This window comes from Chamaea fasciata, unplaced genomic scaffold (assembly GCF_029207755.1).
Source record: "Chamaea fasciata isolate MVZ Bird 193981 ecotype frontalis unplaced genomic scaffold, bChaFas1.0.hap1 SCAF_10, whole genome shotgun sequence".
Classification (NCBI taxonomy): domain Eukaryota; kingdom Metazoa; phylum Chordata; class Aves; order Passeriformes; family Sylviidae; genus Chamaea; species Chamaea fasciata.
In genome coordinates, this window is record NW_027094095.1 from 23,929,552 (window position 1) to 23,948,827 (window position 19,276).

The window sequence follows — 19,276 nt, forward strand, 5'->3', positions numbered from 1 at the left end:
TGGTACACTATGAGTCTTAATTATAATTTTATTACAAAAATGTTACAAAATAACAAACTATTCAAACCTCTGTAAAATGACTGCAGACACTGGAAAAGGGCAGTGTGATTGCAAATAAACAGCAAGCTACTTGGTAAATAAAGAATTTTTTGGTGTAAAGTACAACTTTCCAAATGGAAAAGGTCAAGCCTGGGGGCTTTGTTAGCTTGTTTTCTACTCCCTTTAGAGGAGGGAGTTCTTACTTCACAGACCATAGAATGTGGTTGGAAGTTGGAAGGGATGTCAGGTGATGCTGTCCAATACCCCTCCTCAAAAACAAGATCCCCTAGACCTGGGTGCCAAGCACCACAACCCAATGGCTTTTCAGTCTCTCCCATGCTGGAGATCGTTTTTGGTGAGACATTAGCTGAAACAACGTGAAAATTTTCACAACACCCAGTGACATAAACAACTGTTTGTTCAGAAACTCATTTGATGTATGTCCCATTTATAATACTCGAAAAGATGGCAGAGTTAGATCACCTGGAAATACAGCTGTGGGCCCACGTGATCCGAGTGTCACACCCCTTCTCCAAATGAAGAGCTGAGTGAAAAGTACAACTTTGTACTGCTTGAACTGGGGAAGACTCCCCACCACCTGTGCTGTGGAATCAGAAGCTGATGGCTTTCCTGCTGCTGCTGCTGTGACCTTCACATCACACTGATGTAGTCAGCGAAGGCCTGGGAGGAGTCCCAGGCGTCGTTGACGACACTGCACACGGCTTTGAGACGCCGCAGCGCCTCCTGCGCAGTCTCTGCGTCCTGGTCCAGCCAGTTCTGGAAGAGGCGGAGCTGTGTGAATGGAAGCTGTCCTCCTCTCTGCTGGATGTGGCCTTCCAGCTTCTTTGTGAACTCCAGGAGCCCATCTGGTTTGATGCAATTTGAGCTTTCCAGGGAAAGAAGAAAAAGGAAAAAACCATTAAGAGTCTAAGCTATAATTAAAACAGTTTAAATTACTGTTCCTTCTGGTAACTGCCAGTGCAGGTACCTGAGGATGTTTCAAGACCAGGTGCACCTTTTTCCAGCAGTGCAAAATATAAGTGTTTGTCATGCAAAACAAAACTGAGTATGAAGGGCTGGAAACCTTTTTAAACCAAAGTGGTAACAACTGCCAAGTTAAACTCATTATCCATACCTCTTATTTCTGACTTAAGTAGATTTAGCTGTGGCCTTAAAATGTTGCAGCTGTTAACCCTCTGGACCAAGGGGCCTGGCCCAACCTACAGACCCCAGTGCAAGACTCAACAGTAAGTGATCATTTATCTCTTCCTGCTGAGAAAATCTGAAGGGCATGTGTCAGTTCCTGGTATTTCTAGGAGATTAAAAGGTCAATTCCCATGCAGAGATGCGTAAATAAATATCAAGTTGCATGCTGGATTTAAATCCTGTCAGAGGCACAGTAAGAATCAGGCTTCAAGCCTCCTTGAAGGAGTGTGGCCATGGTTAAATAAATTGTCAGGCCATGAGGATGTAAAGGGGGGCAGAATCAAGCAACAGCAGTTGTTAGTATTGCACCCCATGTGCTTCATGAAGGTTACTGCCTGTCTGTATAAGGCCATTCAGGATCAAGAAGAGAGCAGCAGTTCTGACTGAAGACCAATGCTGAGGAAAGGAATGCAGAAGCATTCTCTGGATGTGCCAGGAATAATGACAGCATTCCCTTGCTATGAAGGGGCAGAGGGAACAGAACTGTTCATACTGATGTCCAAGAATAAAAGTATGTAGGGATGTTAGTCCTAACCCACAGCTCAGGCAGGGCCTGCAGGAGGCTCCCCAGGGAGCAGCAACCCAAAGCTGCTTTAAAGATGGAACCTGTCTCCTTCTAAAGGTGAAATGTTTCAGAGATCCTGGAGGTCCCTGTGGGTGTATGTGCCCATTGTGGCATTCTCTGAGCTTTTCTTGGGCACACATTTTCTCAAGGAACAAAGCCATGCTCAGATTCTCCTGCAGTCAGAGCTCAGTTCAGCTCTCTCCCACCCTAAACGAGGAATTCAGTGTTTAGAGCAGCAGAATACCTGACATCCAGCTGGCAGAGAGAAGAGGAGGAATCTTCAGAGAAAATGTCTGCAAGGGCAACCAGCCTGTGATTCCCTGAAAGGGAGAAATGCACTGTTGGATGCAAATTGGAAAGAGTCTTAAAATTTAAATTGCCATAGGGCTGGGAAAATAGTGCAAAAAAGGAGTCTGTAAGCATGTGAATGCAATGCAAAGAGCCCACCTCTGCACCCTCAGTGTGTCCCCCTCAGTGACATCAAGTGAGAGGTGAGATGTCATCCCCCTGAGCACAGTGTTTGAGGCAATGAAAACAGTTGCTGATAGGGTCCATAGAAAAATCATGTTTTTGTTTGAGAAGTCTAGATGCAGCTTTGTTTTAGAAATAAGGTATATTTAGGTTATCCCAAGCTTTCCTGTTATACTTTGTTGGAAGAACAGAAAACAATATTCTGGATTTACCTGCAATTAACTTCTCAAACATTTCTGCTTGGCTGTGATTCAAAAAGCCTATCACTCCTGTAAATTCAGTTCCATTTCTTTGACACAAATTCCTCCTTGTTCTCATTCGTCCAGTGGCTGCCAACAGCTATTAAGACACAAACTGCCCAAACTTGGGCAAAATCTGTGCCTCTGAATCAGAGGCAGTGCATCTGATGCTGGATCTATTCCTGTTTAAGTCTGAAGCAGATCTATGTTCAGTCAATTCTGGAGATCTGCTGGAACTTGAATTTGCTAGAAAGAAAAGCAGCCATAATTCCTGCAGAGTACCGTGGTACATTGCTGAAGGCAACTGAAATTCTGCCTTTAAAAATGGATCCAGTGCTCCTTATTTTGTGAACTAAATCCCACTCTGTTCCTGCATATGGGAAGCTCAGCACTGCAGTCAGCAGCTCTCAATGGTCCTGACTCCAGCCCCAAAGTTCCCTCCACAGAGCTGCTCTAAGGCCCCACAGCCACACACAGTACACACCAAGGCGGTTCCCAGGCAGTTTGAGGCTCTTCAGTGATGAATTTCTTTTCACTGTATTGATTATTTCTGACAAAAACTCAGCAGTAGAGCTTTCAAACAGCCGGCAGAAGGAAAAGGTGATTTCTATGAAGAAATGGATTTACAGTACATATGAGATTCCCTGTGCTTCATTAGTCCATAATTACATTCTGCAGACAGCTCCAGCCCCTAATCCACATGCAAGAAGAAAGCTCTCCCAGCAGTGGATTGCATGTAACAGCACTTCTCCTGTGTCAGGAAGAGAGCAGAGATCACACCCAGGCAAGTGGCTCTGCCAGCTCACGAGTTAAAGGCTGATGTGCTCGGCAGGTTAAAAATCTTTGTTTTATAGCTGAGACTGCAGACACTTCCCTGCAGGATTTGCCAGCAGTTCCTCTGGCACAAAGAACCAGGCATGTTCCCACTCTGACACCACCTGCAGGTCTGCTCCAAATGTCTGTGACATTTGGCTAAACCTTACACATCCAAAGAGCCCCTCTAAATGCCAGCCATCCTGAAGCAGGCACCCATAGCACCTTTCCAAGTAACAGCACCCAGGAGCTGGCTGTACCTTGTAGGCCAGGATCCTGAAGCAGAAGCAGAACTTCTTTCTGGTGTTCAGCCAGGTTCACATCATGAAAGCTCAGTTTCTTCAAATTGGGAGTACACTCTAAAAGCAAAACAAGCTCTCAGGTAAAGCACTGTACATCCTTGGGATGAAAAGACCCTGACCCAGCTACCAGCTAACACCCAGAAACTGACTTAAACTGTGAGTAATTTGTGCTGCATTGTGGATAATTAAAAAGGAACCATTGTGCTGTGTAGGATCATCCACATAGCCCGGCATGTAGTATGGCTGACACCCATTTCCTTTTCTTGGGAGACATCAAGGATGTCCAGGCTGAAGAGATGGACCCACCTAAGCTGGCTTCATGCTACAGGATGGAAGACTACAGCACGGAAGCTACACTGTGTGCGCCCCAGTGATGCTGCCTGTGGGTTAGCAGAGTACCTCTGAGCACCTCCAAAAGGAGCCCAAGCTCCTGGGGGCAGGGCAGTGTGGCACTGTCAAGGGACAGCTGCTGGAGGGACTTTGATGCCTTGAGCACTGGCAGCAGGAACACTGTGTGCAGAGGTTCCCTGGGGAATCGGATCTCCAGCACCTCCAGGCAGCTTTCTAAGAGAAGAAAAACAATAAAAAAGTTTGCTCTAGAGTGCCTGTCTTCAGTGTAGCTACAGCAAGCAGGAAGCCTGTATGCCCAACACCACCATCCTTTTGATGCCTTAAGTTTTAGCTTTCATATTTTTCAGATCCTGTGCTGCCTTGGTGTGTAACTGTGAACTTCATATTAAGTGTTATTAAGTTCTCTTCACAGTTTAGTTAGACAAAACAATCCTTTTCCAGCTTGAGAACCAAGGACAACTGTTACAAGCTTCAGGCCCAAAAAGCATAAACAATGGTGAATTGAAGAGAACAATCTGGGAGGATGGGACTTCATAACCTGAAGCTGTAATTGGACAATTAACCCCAATATGCAAATGGACCAAAATTTATAAAAATGTGAAACCTCATGACCGATTCCATTTTGGGTGACCGTTCTGGGTCCATCTTGGGTGTAGCCCTGGCCAGGCTCTTGTACTGCCCAAGGTGTATCCTTAAAGGTCTTTTAATAAATACCCACTTTATTCTTTAACTCTGTCCAGTCCATTCTAGGTCAGCCTCTCAAGGCATCACTGTAGGTTGGCAGAAACTGCCTATGCACTGTGCTCCACCCTGAGGAGCTCTGGCAACTCAGACCTGGGGTAGTGTCACTCACAGCTCACTCCAGGATTCCTGCCAGACCACAGGGCCACCAATTTCTACTGTGCTCACCAATGCTTGAGAAAAGGTCACCCTATAATGCACAAGTCAGTCAGTGTCTTCCCAGAGCACAGGTCTTTCCTGATCCCACTGCAAACTCCAACTTTGCTCACTGCTTTTGTGGCAATTCAAGGGCTACTAAGGGTGACGGGAGACCTGTGAGCTGAGCACACACTGCTGTAGCTCCCAGGCTGTAATCCAAAGGCTTAGCCATCTCCTATGGTACTATGATGATCAAAGGAAGCTTTCCCTCTGCTTAAAGGTGTGTCTGTGGCTTACAGCCTCACAGTCAATGGGATAGACTAAATCTCAGTCAATTTACAGATCTGGTGGGATAGGCTCCCCGTGGACAGTCACAGGTAGCAGGTTATGACTGGCCCTTTACAAAGCTGATGTTGCAGCAGGCTGGGATACAGCAATAAAACGTTTTCTCCAAGATTCCTGCTCTACAGAACATCTCAGACTGGAAGGGACAAACTGCAACAACAACTAAATCAGAAATATGAGGCTGTAATTGCCAAACAACAAACCACCATAATAGTGTTGAGTGATGCCTGTACCAAGCCTTTACACCTCTACCTGCCTGCCAAGTCCTGGCCACCACTCAGAATGATTCTTACCTGGGATTTCTGCTTCGCTGCAGCTTGGATTCACCTCTGGCCTGCTGCCCTCCAGCTGGTTTTTGAGGTCAAAGCTGACGGAGAGCGTGTGGAGCTGTGGCAGGGCGCTGAGGATGCAGCAAACGAGCTCCATGCAAGGCATGTGGGAGAACATGTCGCTGACGCGGAGCGCACGGAAGCGGCACCCTGGGTGGCGGGACAGGGCCCGGAGCCCCGAGAGGATGCAGGAGATGTTGGCATTCAGGCCTGCAACAGCATTTGTACAGAAAAGTGTCAGCTCTGTGTGTGTAGGCACTGACACGCAGAGCTGGAGCTGCAGCAATGGCAGCCCGAGTCAAAGGATAAACTCACAGATTGCTTTATCCACGCATCCTTAAGCTACACTCTGTGCATGGGAGATGGAGATCTGGCTCTGCCCTCTCTGAAGGGCGTTTAAGTACAAAGCCAGGGGGCTGTTCTGGGACAGAGGGATCCCAGTCTCTCCCTCAAGTCCTCACACTCATTAAACATCTCACCCAACACCTTTCTCAGGATGGGGCACCAATACTCCTACAATGCCCCTTCCAGTGAAAATTAACCTAGGGTAAACCCGAGCAGTAAGCCAGACCATTAGAGCAGGGCTGGAAGGAAGTGCCCTATTCACAGCACTGACCATTGTAAGACAGAACCAGGTTTTCTAAAGACACCCAGGAGCTCAGCAGGTTACTCAGAGTCCGACATGTCTCCCCAGTCAAAGGAATGGAGAACAGTTCCAGCGTGGAAACGCTTCGGAAGCGGTGAGCAGCTTTCAGAGAAAGGATTCCAGCAGGTCCTCCTCTTTTCTTACAGCCAGCATGGCCAGTGCACGGAGATCCTGGGGAGGAACTAGTCAAGTTCTCAGTGTTCTCTCGCTCTGTGGTACTGGTTTTGTCCAGTAACCCTGAATTATCCTCTCTAGCAACAGTGAAAACAAAATCATACAGATCTTCTGGGTCAGCATAGTGTCCCCTGTTCCGTCTGAGGCAGCGACGTTTCCTCCCCACTGCAGGTTTCATCCGTCTGCGTGTCTTTCGAGGAATGGGGTGACAGGACAGCTGCTCTGAGCTGGAATGAGGGGAAGAACCCTCCTGAATGCTGGTGTGGCCACAGGGCACCTCGCTGCTTGTCTCCTCACACACTGGGTTTCCCAAGGGAGGACTTCTGGGGCCAGAGAGGACAGAGTTCATGTGAGCATCAGCCTCTTTTGGGGATCTCTTCTGGTTCTCACCACCACTCCCCTCCTGCTCAGCATTACACCCCCTGTCTGCTCCCTCCTGCACTGGCTCCTGGCTCTGGGCTGTGTCCTCCTCTCTGCAAAGGCCACACGGGCTGCCATGATAGGCGAGGGCATTTCCTGAGCGCCAAAACCCAGCGCTCATGGTCAGGATGAGAACGAGAAGAACCGTGTCGGGCACGGGCCAGGAATACATGGACACCTGGCTGACAGAGCCGTGGTGGATCAGCCGGTGAAGGAGCAAAACCAGCGAGCGCCTGACGGACTGGTCACAGGAGAGGAGGTGCTGGAACTTGAGGATCCGCAGGGAGCCAGCCAGGTTTTCAAGCACCCTGTGGTTGTGCTCGGCAGTGAGTTCCACGGCGCCCTGGAGCATGTTGCAGAGGGTGAGCTGGGAAACGTGCGGGGAGCTGTGGAGCAGCGGAGAGAAGTGGCGGTCGTTAAGGCGCCAGTCAGAGGAAACGTCCAGGACACCATGGAGCACATTGGAGAAGAACGTTTCAAGGAACTTCTTCCTCCAGCATGTTATGCTCTACAATTGAACAACAGGGCGTAGGAACAAAAAGTCAGCATACATTTTTCTTGTTCTTTTTAAGTTAAATTATTGCTGTCTGCTAACCTAGTGTCCAAAAAACCACTCTTGCTAGCTCCACTGAGATCACCTCTAGTTCTCAGCCTCCCTCCTCAGTGTATTCCTTGAAAACCTGAGTGAATCCCATTGCTCTCTTCATCCTCCTTCTGACCTAATTTAAACGCTCAGTGGTTTGAAGCTGGGCCATTTTTTTTTGCCTATTAAAAACCCCGTCACCAGTAATTTTCTTCCAGACCATCCATTTACTGGCTGTCATTAAGTTGTCAGTGATTCTTTTACGATGGTAAAGCAATGAAGCTGCTACATTTTTTCTACATAAAACCATTCCCCATACTCACTGTCTTCTCTATTTTTTCATGCTTTCTAAGACATTGGCATATTTTTTTTTGCCAGTGTAGGTGTAAACATGATGTAAGATACTGTTTTTATCCTCTGCTTCAGTGAGAATCTCTGAAGACAACGATTTGCTCTTTTGGCAAACTCACTGTTGGGAGATGAAGGGTGTGGCTGTGCTCTATTTTTCCTTTATAAATCCTATTTCCCAAAATGTTTGTATTACCAGGGTTATACCTTGGTCCGGAGCTCTGTGAACGCTTATAAACAGGTGCCAGGAATTGATTGGAGGCAGCCAGAAAGAAAACCTCATGGAAAACTGCAGAAACAGGGCACCTATGTCGAGCCCCTTCTCCCACCAGAGCGTTTCCTCACCTCCGAGTTGGGCGGTCTGGTTTTCATCACATCGTCCCACAGCTTGCGCCAGATGGGCTGTGTCGAGAGGCCTGGGGAGGAAGAATCATCAACCGGGCGCTTTCGCCCCTCTCCCTCTCCCAGTGTCCGGCTCCGGAGCTCGAGGGTCCCCGCGCTGTGTGCTCCTCCCGCCAGCTTTGGGGGACATCCCTCCAGTCTCTCACCCCGTCAGTTTGAGGGGCCCGTCCCTCCCGCCCGCGGGTGTCCCCACGGGCTCGTCGCCGTCCCCGCGGTGTCACCTGCTCTCCGCGCGGCGTCCTCGGCCCGCTCGAGACGGAAGACGGTGAGGAGCGGCAGGAGCACCCGCAGGAGGTGCCCGGGCAGCGCTGCGGAGAGCCAGAGGGAGAGGGCGGCAGGATGCGGGCAGGCCCGGGCCCCGCGCCCCGCCGCCCCGCGCCGCCCGCGCCTTACCCCAGACGTCCCGCTCCAGGGCGGCCATGCTGCGGCTCACGGCGGCCGCGCTGAGCGCGAACAGGCTGCGCGGCCGCTCGGCCGCCATCACCGCCTCGGGCACGGACCGCCCGCACCGCGCCGCCATCTTGGGAAGCGGCGAAAGCGGGCGGCCATGTTGGGGAGGTCGTGACGAGCAGTGGGGCGGACAGCCCGGCGGTAGCAGCCCGGCCGAGCCGCCTCCGAGACCGAGGCACACAGGAAGAAGGGAGACGACAGGCGGGAGCGCAGAAGTGGCTGTTCTTGGCGCGGCCACACGCGCGGCCGCTGCCGGCTGCCATGTTTGGAAGGGCCGCGCCCGGGGCTGAAGCACCGCCCCGCGGAGGGAGCGCTTCCGTTACCGGCGCGGGCAGCGGCGCTTCCGGCGGGTGACCCTGGCGAGTCCTTCTGTGCGGCGGGAGCGCGATGGGGCAGCGCGGGGAGCCCGAGGTGAGCGCGGGGCGGCGCCGGGTCCGCACGGCCACCCTGCACGGCCGGCCGGGCGGTAACGCTCTGCTCTCTTCTCTTTCCGCAGGAGGAAGAGGAAGAGCTCGTGGTAAGACGGGGAGCCGCGGCGGGGACTCGCAGTTGCCGGGGGCCGTCAGCGCCGACGAACAGGCTCGGGGAGCTCGGGCGGGGCCGCGCCGTGCCGGCGATCCGGAGCTCCGTGGGGATGCCGGGCATCCTCTTAAGGCGCTGGGGCTGGGGGGGAAGCGGCGTGCGGGGCTGTCCCTGTGCTCACCGCAGCCCCGTGTCCGCAGGACCCCCTGACCACGGTGCGGGAGCACTGCGAGCAGACGGAGAAATGCGTGAAGGCGCGGGAGCGGCTGGAGCTGTGTGACGCGCGGGTGTCCTCCCGCTCCGAGACCGAGGAGCAGTGCACTGAGGAGCTCTTCGACTTCCTGCACGCCAGGGACCACTGTGTAAGTGCAGCGTCCCTGCTGCGGCTCTGAGCAGAGCTGCCTTCAGCCACGCTGCTGACAGTGCTGCCAGGTTGGGTGTGAGCTGTGGTAGCTCTTCAGTCCCGTTTTCTTTTTTAACGTTTTGTTTCTCCATGTTGCAGCATATGTAGCTGTGATTTGGCACATTATTGAACAATCAAATAACTCAAACCCAGTGTTTGTACCCTACAAATGATACTTGGCTATTTCTGCCTTGTATTTGGCATTTGACAGTTAAGCCTTTTGAACTGGAGGTAAAGCTTTGTAAGGCTTCTCAATATCTTTCTTGAACGACTTGTTGCAGGATAAAAGCTAGGGCTGTGGAGCTGTGTGCATTGGTGGCCCAGAAAACCAAGGGGCAGGTGGTGACACCTTGCTGATTTCCATCCCTAAACCTTGAATTACTCTCTTTCTTTCCAGGTTGCTCACAAGCTTTTCAGTAAGCTGAAGTGAAGGGGGGCATGGTTGTCCATCTGCTTCCACAGCCGGTGCCAGCGGTTCCTGGATCACAGCTCTGCTTCCTGCAGTCCATCCTCCATGCTGAGCATGAATGAAACGGCTTCCTGGCAGCCTGTCACTGCCTCTGTGCTCCTGGAAGATGTGCAGCTGTGCAAAATAAAACAAACGTGTTGATGTCCTGTTATTTTCCATATTAAACATTGAGAGTTCCTGTGGAAGTGCCCTGTGTTTATTTCCTAGTTCTCGTGCTTCTGCCTTGTACTGGGTTGGGATGAAATCAGGGGGTGTCAGAGTCCAGTTAAGGACGGGGGAGTTTTCCTCACTTGTGGAAATGTCGCTTTTGTGCTGCCATGATGGACAGCTGCTGCAGCCCAGCCCCATGGGGAAGAATTTGTTGGAGCCACAGAGATTATTCCTAAGCCCCACAAGACCAGTGTTGTTCGCACAGTATGTTCTAAGACTGAAGGGAGTGACCCTTTTCTAGGAGAGAAAAGTTCCTCCCCACCCTCGGGAGAGCTGTCACCTATCCCTCACTGTCTCCTGCTTCTGCCAGCAGTTGGAAGAGCCTCCTGGCAGCAGCCAGCTCTGCCTTCTTGCCCACGAAACCAGCCGGCCACGTGGCTGTAGAGGCGCATGGGGGTGGTTCACCTGCTCAAGCCCCGGTCAGGGTCACCTGCAGGGAGCGAAAGCCTTTCTGTGTGAGTTGCCAGCCCGTTCTGCTCACCCTGGGACTACCCTGCCTGTGCTCTGCCTGCTCCTTTCGCGAGAGAGAACGTTTAGTAAGAGGAAAACTAGGGTATCTCGCAGGGCAGAAAATTTCTCGGCTATTCAAAGTCTAACGAAAGCCACAGCCATCACCTTACAATTGTGGCCACTCTTTGTCCATGTCGTGGTTCGTGGTACTTTTGCTGGCGGATTTCAGACTTTTCTTATTAGGGCAAGCGTACCGTGTAAGTTCCAGCTAGGTTTTGGTGTGGTTTTTTGGTGGTGGTTGTTGTTTCTTGATTTTGTTTTGTCTTTTTTCCTGTGGCACAGGGCAGCGTCCAGCTGTGCCTGTGCGTTTCTGCTGCAAAGCGCGTTTGTTGCCGGATCCTTCTCAGCAGCTGATGCCCAAACCCAGCTCAGTAATTACCGGGTGTTTAGGCTGGAAGGGACCTTATATACCATTCAGTTCGTCCCCCAGCACGGGCACGGTTCCCCGAGCCCCGGCGGCTCGCAGCCGTCCCCAGCCGCGCCCCGAGCGCTGCCCGGTCCCGCCCCGGAAGGCGAGCGGCGATGGCGGCGCTGGGCGGGCGCGGGCGGGCGGCGGCCGCGCTGCTGCGGCGGGGACCGGGCACGGCACCGGCAGCGATCCTGGCAGCGGGGCCGCGCCGGCACCGGCACAAGGAGAAGTGGGTGAGCTGGGCCGGGGCGGGACCAGAGCACCCGCACCCCACGGCGCTGCTTGCGCCCCGCTTTTGTCCCCGCTAACCGTTCCGCACCCTACTGCAAATCCCCTTGGCATCCTCCTCCCTCTCAGCTCTCGCTGCACCCTCGTGCTGCCGCTCTGTGTGCAGCCGTGCCCACCCCGGGCCCCCAGCCACATTCGGCCGTTCACAGAATCCTGGAACCACTGAATATCCTGAGCTGGAAGGGATGTATCAGGACGCAGCTCCTGGCCCTGCACAGGACACTCCCAACAATCCCGCCCTGTGCCTGAGAGCATTGTCCGAATGCTTGTTGAACTCAGACAGGCTTGGTGCTGTGACCACTTCCCTCGGGAGCCTCCTTCAGTGCCCGCCCACCCCGTGGGTGAAAAGCCTTTTCCTGTTATCCATCATAAGTGCCCCTGTTACAGCTTCATGCCATTCCCTCAGGTCCTGTCACACACTCCAGAGAGGCCTCACAGACTTCTGGCAGCACAGAACCCAGTGCTGCATTCTCCCAGAAAAACATGAAGGCTGGATTGGGGGGGCTGGGTATGGCGGTCTCGAGGTATTTTTTTCTTTTAACACTTCTGTTCTTTCTCCCCACAAGGCTACCACGGCCCCGCGCGTCCCGTCCACGCGGCTGGCGCTGCACCACTTTGACACCAGCTACAGCCTGCACCTGGGGGCCCTGTGGCCCTCGGTCCGTGCTGGCCTGCTCTGTGAGCAGAAGTACGGGGCCCTCCTCAACAACTTCGCTGCTGTGGACCATGTTCCCCAAGAGCTGGAGCTGCTCAATGCCACAGATTTCATTTTTGAGGCCCACCAAAAGGTGCAGCAATGGCAGCGAGGTGCAGCTGTGGGGGAAGCAGCCAGAGGGTGCCAGGAGGGCTCTGGTGAGGGCAGGACTGTGATGCAGGCAGAAATGATGGCACAGGCAGAGATGTCCCCACCACCTTGCGCCTCCATCAGCTCCAAAATCAAGTGTTACACCTTCCCCAGGGGTGACATCACGCGCTTTCGCCCTGCACGGTGAGACATCCCTGACAGACTGCCGCAGTCTTTGCCAGTGTCAGGGGCTGCTTCCATGTGTCCCCATCCTCACTTCCAAGTGCTCTTTTATTTTCTTTTTCCCCTCCAACATTTGCTTTTGTTATGCAAACTGATGGTTTCCAGGCCGACTTCTCTGGGACTCCTCGACTATTACCTCATGGATGCAGCATCTCTCCTGCCTGTCCTGGCACTCAGCGTGCAGCCGGGTGACTTTGTCCTCGACCTCTGTGCAGCTCCGGGTGGGAAGACTCTGGCTCTGCTGCAGACTGGGTTTTGTGGTGAGTGGGGAAGGGTGTTCCCTTGTTCCTGTGTATAAAACAGGGCTGGAGGAGTGTACTGCACCCATTCGTGTCTGACCATTCATAGTTTCTGTGTGTAAGAGCCGGGAATCAGATGTGTTTTTGCAAAAGTGACATTCCCAGTGTGCCTGTTCTGTCCTGCCAGGGCATCTGGCAGCCAACGACGTCTCCATTTCCCGGACAAAGAGGCTGTACGAGATTCTCCATAGCTACGTCCCCAAAGAAGTCAGGGATACTGTGAGTGTCACATCCTACGATGGAAGGGACTGGGACCAGGTGAAAGGTGGCACTTTCCATAAGGTATGTGTTTGGGAGCCAGTGAAGATAAACCTATCAAGTTCAATTCCCTCCTCTTTTTGAGGAAGACAGCAGCTTATCCTTTCATATAACTGTTTAGCTTTCTGTAATCATAAATATAGAGAGAGGACCAAGCCACATAAGAAGTAATATTTCCTCCTGCTATCCCTTCCTGCAGGATCTGGTGCATATGTGCATCTAGAGTTGTACCTTTATTTGCTTGTGTAACACCCCTTAGAAATCCTGTTCTTGTCCATCATGTGGAAGGGGTTAAATGCAAAGATTAGATAATTCTGGCTTCTCAGGCATGTCCAGCCACAGGGGCTGGGTTTGGTGTTCCAGGGGCTGGGTTGCTGCAGCAGCAATGCCCATGTGTGCTGCAGGAGCATTGCCAGGAACACACACAGAGCAGGGACTTTAAATGAAGACATGAGTTAGTGCAGGGTGTTTTGCACCATTGTTGCATGCTCCCAAAATGCCAAAGCAGCCAGATGATTGCAGTTCAGTTGTGGTGCACACCTGTGTTCAGGCACAGAGCTGTTGGCAGGGCTGGAGGAGGTGGGCATGGGGCTCGCTGCAGGAGGGGGCTTACTGAGCTTGACCTGTGCTGGGAGCTGAGGTGGGACCTCTGCTGCTGCAGGTGCTGGTGGATGTGCCCTGCACGACAGACAGACACTCTGCCATGGAGGAGCACAACAACATCTTCCACAAGAGGCGAACCAAAGAGCGTCAGATGCTGCCCATGCTGCAGCTGGAGCTGCTGATGTGAGTGAGCTCGGTTGTGTTGTGTTCCCCAGGTGCTGGGAGCAGCTCTCCAGCACTGAAACAACTTCTTACTCTGTCCCCAACTGGGAAATGGGGAAACCATGTGTAGTTTTCTGGCAGTAGCTGGAACACGTCAAATCACAGTAAGTGTAAGAAAGTGCAAATGTCCTTGGTCATATCACTTGTCCTTCTGTCCCCAGCAGTAGCTGTAGGATATAGGGAGAAGGTTCTAAGGAGCAGGATGGGCACAGTTGTTTTGGGTGGTGATCTGGGTCCCGGCAGTCAGCCCTGGAGGATTCCTGAGTGCCCACCTATCCCAGCACACGGGAGGCCATGTGGTGCTGGGAAGTGCCACAGCTTGTCACTGTGTGCTGTGGCAATAAAGAAGCAAATGATAGAGTCCCATGGCAGCACATGAACTGCAAGAATCTCCTCCCCTGTACATATATCCCGTTCCTTTGGATGTGACTGCAGGATTACACCTTCCAGCTGCTCTCCAGTAGCATCTCCCACATGAAATTCTTTATCAATATCTGTTTGACTCTTTGCCCTGGCCCAAAACACTCCTCATGTTGCAGTGACACAGACTGCCGAGCCTGTGGAGTTCAGTGGGGTTTGTCTGTCACTTCCTCTGAGTTCCCTGTTGGCTTCCCAGTTTTGGTGGGTGGGAATGCCCGTGTCCCTGCCCCAGGGTCCCCCTGATCCTGATGTGTGTGTTCCCCTTGGCTGCAGGGCTGGGATCCTCGCGGCAAAGCCGGGAGCAGAACTGGTGTACTCCACATGCTCCCTGTCCCCGCTGCAGAACGAGTATGTGGTGGAGAGGGCCCTGGACATTGCAGAAGCCCAGTTCGACATCAGGATCCACGTTGAGGACTTGAGCCACTTCCGAACACTCTTCCAGGACACGTTTTCCTTCTTCTCGGACTGCCGGCTTGGGGAGCTTGTCCTGCCTCACCTCACAGCCAACTTTGGGCCGATGTATTTCTGCAAATTGCGTCGGATGTAGAAGGGGCAGCAGACTCTGTCTGCTCTCCCCAGTATTTAAGGGAAAGCAGAATTGCTTTGTATTTATTTTTCTTTCTAAAATGTCCCAAAGGAAGCCTGCTTTTTTACTGCAGACATAGGGAATAAATGAGAAAGACCTGCTGTAGCATTTCCTGAATATTTATCTGTTTAAGACTGAGGTGTTTAATCTAGGAAAGAGAGGGATTTATCTGTCTCTGTGGGACAGGATAAATGGTCCTGCACTCTTCCTCCTGTCTGACTGCTTTGATCCTAAATGAGCAGGTTTGGGTTAACAGACACCATCTGGGGATCTCAGCCTTTCTGTCCCACTTCTCACCATCTGCATAAATGAATTGCATCTGTCTGCTTATCTCCTGCCTTCAGAGAGAGCAGCCTGAGGTCCTGAAACCAGAGGTTCCCTGAGTGCCCCTCCTATGGGGTTGCAAATGTGCTTGGGATGCTGGAGAACTGCTACTGTGGAGAGGCCAGTGACTTGCCACCCCTCACACCTTGGAAGGCTGTGGATAAATGTGAATGTTCCCATGCTAGATGCGATTTAATGTCCAGTGGGCAGGTGTTCTTATGATTTTGAGTAGTAACTTCACTTATAGAATCATCACCATCTGTGAAGGATTACTGGAATTTATGATAAGAGTTGCTTAATAGTTACATTTTTATTTTTGTGAGGAAAACACAGTGGTGGGAAGTGATGGACACAGCTGTATTCCTCATGGGGCAGCCCACAGTTACGTCCATATGAAGTTACTCCAGTGCCAGCAAGAAAATACTATTGAACTTGTGTAATCCTTTCCCCTCAGCACCGCCCTGCTTGTGCAGGAGGCAGCACTGATGGCCACAGGGGTGAAGGGTGAACCCACATCCATGGCCATCCTTGCTGGAAGTGCAGTTCCTAGATTTACCACTGTTTGAACCTATCTTAAGCCAGTCCTGCAGGGCATTTTGGTTCCTTACAGGATGTGTGTTTATTGGCAAGGAGAGGGATCAGGAGGTGGCGTTTCCTTCCTCCTCCCCTCCTCAGTGTAGTCTCTGCACTGCTGGTGGCAGTCTGTCCCTTCTCTTGGGGGACTGTGGGGACTATGCCACTCTCTTGTCACGGCTGAGGGTCTCCACCTCCTTCATGAAGCGCAGGCACAGCTCATCCTGCCAGGGCAGGGCCACGCACTGCACGGCCACGGGCATCCCCACGGCTCCTGACACAGCCTGCAGTGAGGGTGCAAGGGAGGGGTCACCCGGGGGCTCGGACCTCCAGCAGATTTTGAGAACTTGCTTTAGGCCTGTCTGTGGCTCATCCCAGAGCGTGGGGAGGTTGGAGTTTGAGCCCTGTTAGTGTGCTGGGCAGAGGGAAGGCTCTTGCTCTTCTCTGTTAGAAATGGTTGCCAAATCTTGGGTAACATGTGTGAGACACCTTCCCCCACACACACCCCAGCCAGCTGTGCTTTGAGCTGTCTTGTAGGCAATCCCTTTTCCTTCAGCATCCTCATTCCTGATCCATGCTCCACTGACAGCCCGGGCCTGGTTGAAGGCAACATGGAGCAGGAGGAAAGTGCAGTGCAGTGCTGTGGGCTGTGGCTGTTGCAAGGACCTGCTCCCAGGAGCTTTGCTGCATGGCTCCTTGCTGGCTTCAGCCTACCCAGCCTGTGGGAGATCGTTTAGTCCCCCCAAAACTTCGTGACTTACCTCTTGGGGGCTTGGGAGAAAAGCAAGGGATGTGTTCAGGATGGGTTTGGGGATTAGCAAGGGGTGTATAAAGAAGATACAAATTTTTTTTGTGCTGTGCCCATACCAATGGAGATAATTAGGAGCCCCTGATACCATTGAAACCGTTACTTGAACTCCCATCAGCAGTCTCTGCTCCACCACTTCTCATACCTGCTTCAGTGTCCGGTCCCAGGGGTCATCACAGCATCCTTTGTAAAGCTTTAGCTCTTCCTCATCAGCTTCCGTCACGGTGCTGACGGGAACAACCCCGGCCGGGAAGTTCAAGAGGTTGTACAGCATCGTGGAGGAGACAGCAGCTGAGAGAAGGAGAGGATGCAGGCAGTCACAGCCTCCTGTCTTACTTCAAAGTTACACATTCCACTGAAGACCTTGAGAACTGTGTCTCCACCTGCTCAGAGAGCTCTGTGTAGTGACTTTTCCTTCCTAATTCCCATAAAATGCTAGGATGGGCAGTGAAGCTCCATGGTAGTGGACATTTCCCTCCAGTCTCAGCCACTGTGGTTGGTTCTCTGCCCTCCTGGGGAGGCCCCAGAGTCACTTACTGAGGAGTTTCCCAGGGTATCCCGCGGTGAAGGCGGGCCCCAGGACAGGGCACAGCACAACATCCAGCTGCAGTTCCTTCCACTGGCTGATGAACTGGGAGCGGTACACCTGAGGGAGGAGAGGGGCATGTCATGGAGCCATGCCTGGAGCCTCTCAGCCTCTCCAGGCACAGCTGAGGAGGCAGCAGCAGGCAGCACGGCTTGAGGGACGAGGCAGAGGAGCGTGTGTTTGCCCCCACAGCATGTGGCCTGACCATGGCCAGGAATTGGAAAGGTGCCACCTAAGCCAACCCCACTCCCAGGACAGCCTTCATTGTGCCTGGGCACGAGCACTGCAGGCAACCAATGAAGTTCTGTCTGGGCCCATCAAAAGCCCATCTACCCCATTCCTATCCTTCTTTATGCCTTTCTCTTTATCCTGTCTCCTCCCCAGTGACCCCTCCCCTGCACAATCCCTTTCCAAACCAATGACTCTCTGACCTGGCACTTGCCACAAAGCCTTGTGGCATGATGCCAGAGAGGAAAGTCCTTGAAACACACCTGTATTTGATGTTGATGATCCCACATCTCCTTCACTGACCTGCAAGTGGAAATCATAGCAATTTCTTTAAGCTTTAAGAGGAGGAGGAGTTGCTTAAATAGTCCTCTGGGTTGATAAGCCCTGGTGATTTTAGCAATTGCTTAAAACAATACAGCTTTCACAATCTTCCTAAAGTGTGCTTTGGCATCTGGACAAGCAATTAAGCAGCAAATGTCTGGAAGTGCTGGAGAGAAGGTTTTCCTGATGGGCCTGGATTTAATACTCATCTCTTCCACAGGCTTCCTGTAATGACCTTATCCATTCATTCCTGTCAGGAAATCACTAGGGGCATTGAAGCCATGTCCACGAATGAAGGACAGCCCCTGCAGAGAGCAGATCACAGCCTGTTGTGAATCCAGTTCCCTCAAATATGGACACCTAGAGGAGAAGGTATCACCCATTTCCGTGGACATCCCTGGGGACAATGCCATCTTACCTCATTCCAGCCAAGGCACTCAGGTAGTCAGCCAGGCGGGGAAACTGGAAAGGCACGAAGTTCCTTAGGCACATGCCTTGGGGCTGCAGTAACTTGTGTCACCCTGGGAAGCCCCAGTTCCTGTCCTGAGGGACAGGGACTCACCAGAGGTTTGAGAAGCAGAGCCAGCAGCTTCTTCACCAGCCTCGGCATCTTGCAGGAATTCACCTGTGATTTCAAGCCTGGATCTACAATATCTCCTGTGCTGAGAGATGACAAGAGGATGGGGTCATGCCAGAGAAGCTGTTTGCCCTTTCTCAGAGACCTGAGGGTTGCCTGTTTGGGGTGGGAGAGCTGGGCTCGTTGTGCCTGTGCCGTGCTCGCGGTGTGGGGATGGAGGTGTTGGCAGCACTGCTGCCTGAGGGCTCCTACTTACAACACATCCAACCAGGCACGGCCTCCATCAGCAAAAAAGGTCTTCAGAAACAGTTCAGTCACGGCATAGGGGACCCGAGGAGGAGAGAAGAGCACCAGCTGCACCAAAACACAAGATTATGTGGCAGCCTGGAGATGTAAACATTTTCCAAGACCCAAATGTGGGCATTTGTCATAGGCAGAGAAGCACCTCCCTGGGCTCCATGTGCCAAGAGAAGCCCTGTTTCAACTGTTTTCCATCCAGGCATCTCCCCATGAGATTATTCCTGCTGATTGCCCACGGGATGCACTGCTCCCTCAGGCAGAGGGGTCTCTGCCTGGTCTTATGCGGCTGGAGCAACATAATCCCATACCTCAGCCAGGTCATTTTTCCCACAGATGTGCTTGGGAGCTGTGTCTGGTTTCTGAGGGGTGATTTCCTCAGCAAGGAGCGAGGCTGGGGACACCCTGGGGAGAAGAGCAGGGGGTGGTGGTGCTCACCTGGTGCCCTGCAGCCTCCAGAGCCCGCCTGGTTTCCTTCACTGCCCTCCTCATGCAGGGGGGCAGTGGGAAGTAGCCGTCGGTGTCGTAGTACCCGACCCGCAGGGGAGTGGAGCTGGAGTACACCTGGAGCAGAGACACCTGTTTAGCATTCCTATTCCCCATGGGATTACTGTGAAAACCCTTTAGACATACACCATTGACCAGGCCTGGGACTGGGACTGGATTCAGCCCCACCCACACTACATCGAGAAAGCAAGGGGGGGGTCTTCTCTGAACCTTGTGATGCAGTGGGAGGGTCTCCCCTACTCCTTGTGTTTTCCCATTAAATTCTTA

The 19,276-nt window shown here is 52.5% G+C and overlaps 4 protein-coding genes across 8 annotated transcripts in view; 2 read left to right on the forward strand and 2 right to left on the reverse strand.

Annotated features, from left to right (window-relative positions):
• Nucleotides 1-10: 10 nt before the first annotated feature.
• Nucleotides 11-8,653, reverse strand: LRRC41 (leucine rich repeat containing 41). 4 transcript variants are annotated; one of them, XM_066192747.1, is made up of 10 exons: nucleotides 8,506-8,653; nucleotides 8,334-8,420; nucleotides 8,056-8,126; nucleotides 6,156-7,287; nucleotides 5,504-5,749; nucleotides 4,035-4,199; nucleotides 3,594-3,692; nucleotides 3,005-3,127; nucleotides 2,055-2,130; nucleotides 11-925 (listed from the first exon to the last, which is right to left on the reverse strand). In XM_066192747.1, exons 1-10 carry the CDS (start codon nucleotides 8,630-8,632, stop codon nucleotides 691-693), a joined length of 2,361 nt encoding a protein of 786 aa, XP_066048844.1. In that variant the 5' UTR covers nucleotides 8,633-8,653; the 3' UTR covers nucleotides 11-690. The 4 variants fall into 4 exon arrangements, with proteins under 4 accessions (XP_066048844.1, XP_066048845.1, XP_066048847.1 ...); XM_066192748.1 differs by lacking the exon at nucleotides 3,005-3,127; XM_066192750.1 differs by lacking the exon at nucleotides 8,506-8,653 and having other exon boundaries at nucleotides 8,259-8,402.
• Nucleotides 8,654-8,886: 233 nt separating this feature from the next.
• Nucleotides 8,887-10,141, forward strand: UQCRH (ubiquinol-cytochrome c reductase hinge protein). The gene is made up of 4 exons (XM_066192753.1): nucleotides 8,887-8,973; nucleotides 9,059-9,079; nucleotides 9,285-9,446; nucleotides 9,885-10,141. The coding sequence occupies exons 1-4, from the start codon at nucleotides 8,950-8,952 to the stop codon at nucleotides 9,915-9,917; spliced, it is 240 nt and encodes a 79-aa protein (XP_066048850.1). The 5' UTR covers nucleotides 8,887-8,949; the 3' UTR covers nucleotides 9,918-10,141.
• A 1,057-nt stretch (nucleotides 10,142-11,198) lies between these two features.
• Nucleotides 11,199-14,889, forward strand: NSUN4 (NOP2/Sun RNA methyltransferase 4). 2 transcript variants are annotated; one of them, XM_066192760.1, is made up of 6 exons: nucleotides 11,199-11,318; nucleotides 11,940-12,361; nucleotides 12,506-12,660; nucleotides 12,827-12,981; nucleotides 13,619-13,743; nucleotides 14,476-14,889. In XM_066192760.1, exons 1-6 carry the CDS (start codon nucleotides 11,199-11,201, stop codon nucleotides 14,747-14,749), a joined length of 1,251 nt encoding a protein of 416 aa, XP_066048857.1. In that variant the 3' UTR covers nucleotides 14,750-14,889. The 2 variants fall into 2 exon arrangements, with proteins under 2 accessions (XP_066048857.1, XP_066048856.1); XM_066192759.1 differs by lacking the exon at nucleotides 11,199-11,318 and having other exon boundaries at nucleotides 11,503-12,361.
• A 487-nt stretch (nucleotides 14,890-15,376) lies between these two features.
• The window catches only part of LOC136294721 (vitamin D3 hydroxylase-associated protein), a 33,373-nt gene continuing 29,473 nt past the window's right edge, over nucleotides 15,377-19,276 (reverse strand). Inside the window, exons 18-25 of the mRNA XM_066192754.1 lie at nucleotides 18,941-19,066; nucleotides 18,462-18,559; nucleotides 18,191-18,290; nucleotides 18,047-18,090; nucleotides 17,571-17,610; nucleotides 17,031-17,139; nucleotides 16,639-16,784; nucleotides 15,377-15,969 (exon numbers count right to left, since the gene is read on the reverse strand). Of these exons, the coding sequence (XP_066048851.1) occupies nucleotides 15,844-15,969; nucleotides 16,639-16,784; nucleotides 17,031-17,139; nucleotides 17,571-17,610; nucleotides 18,047-18,090; nucleotides 18,191-18,290; nucleotides 18,462-18,559; nucleotides 18,941-19,066 (789 nt within the window). The 3' untranslated portion in view covers nucleotides 15,377-15,843. The remainder of the gene's footprint in view (nucleotides 15,970-16,638; nucleotides 16,785-17,030; nucleotides 17,140-17,570; nucleotides 17,611-18,046; nucleotides 18,091-18,190; nucleotides 18,291-18,461; nucleotides 18,560-18,940; nucleotides 19,067-19,276) is intronic.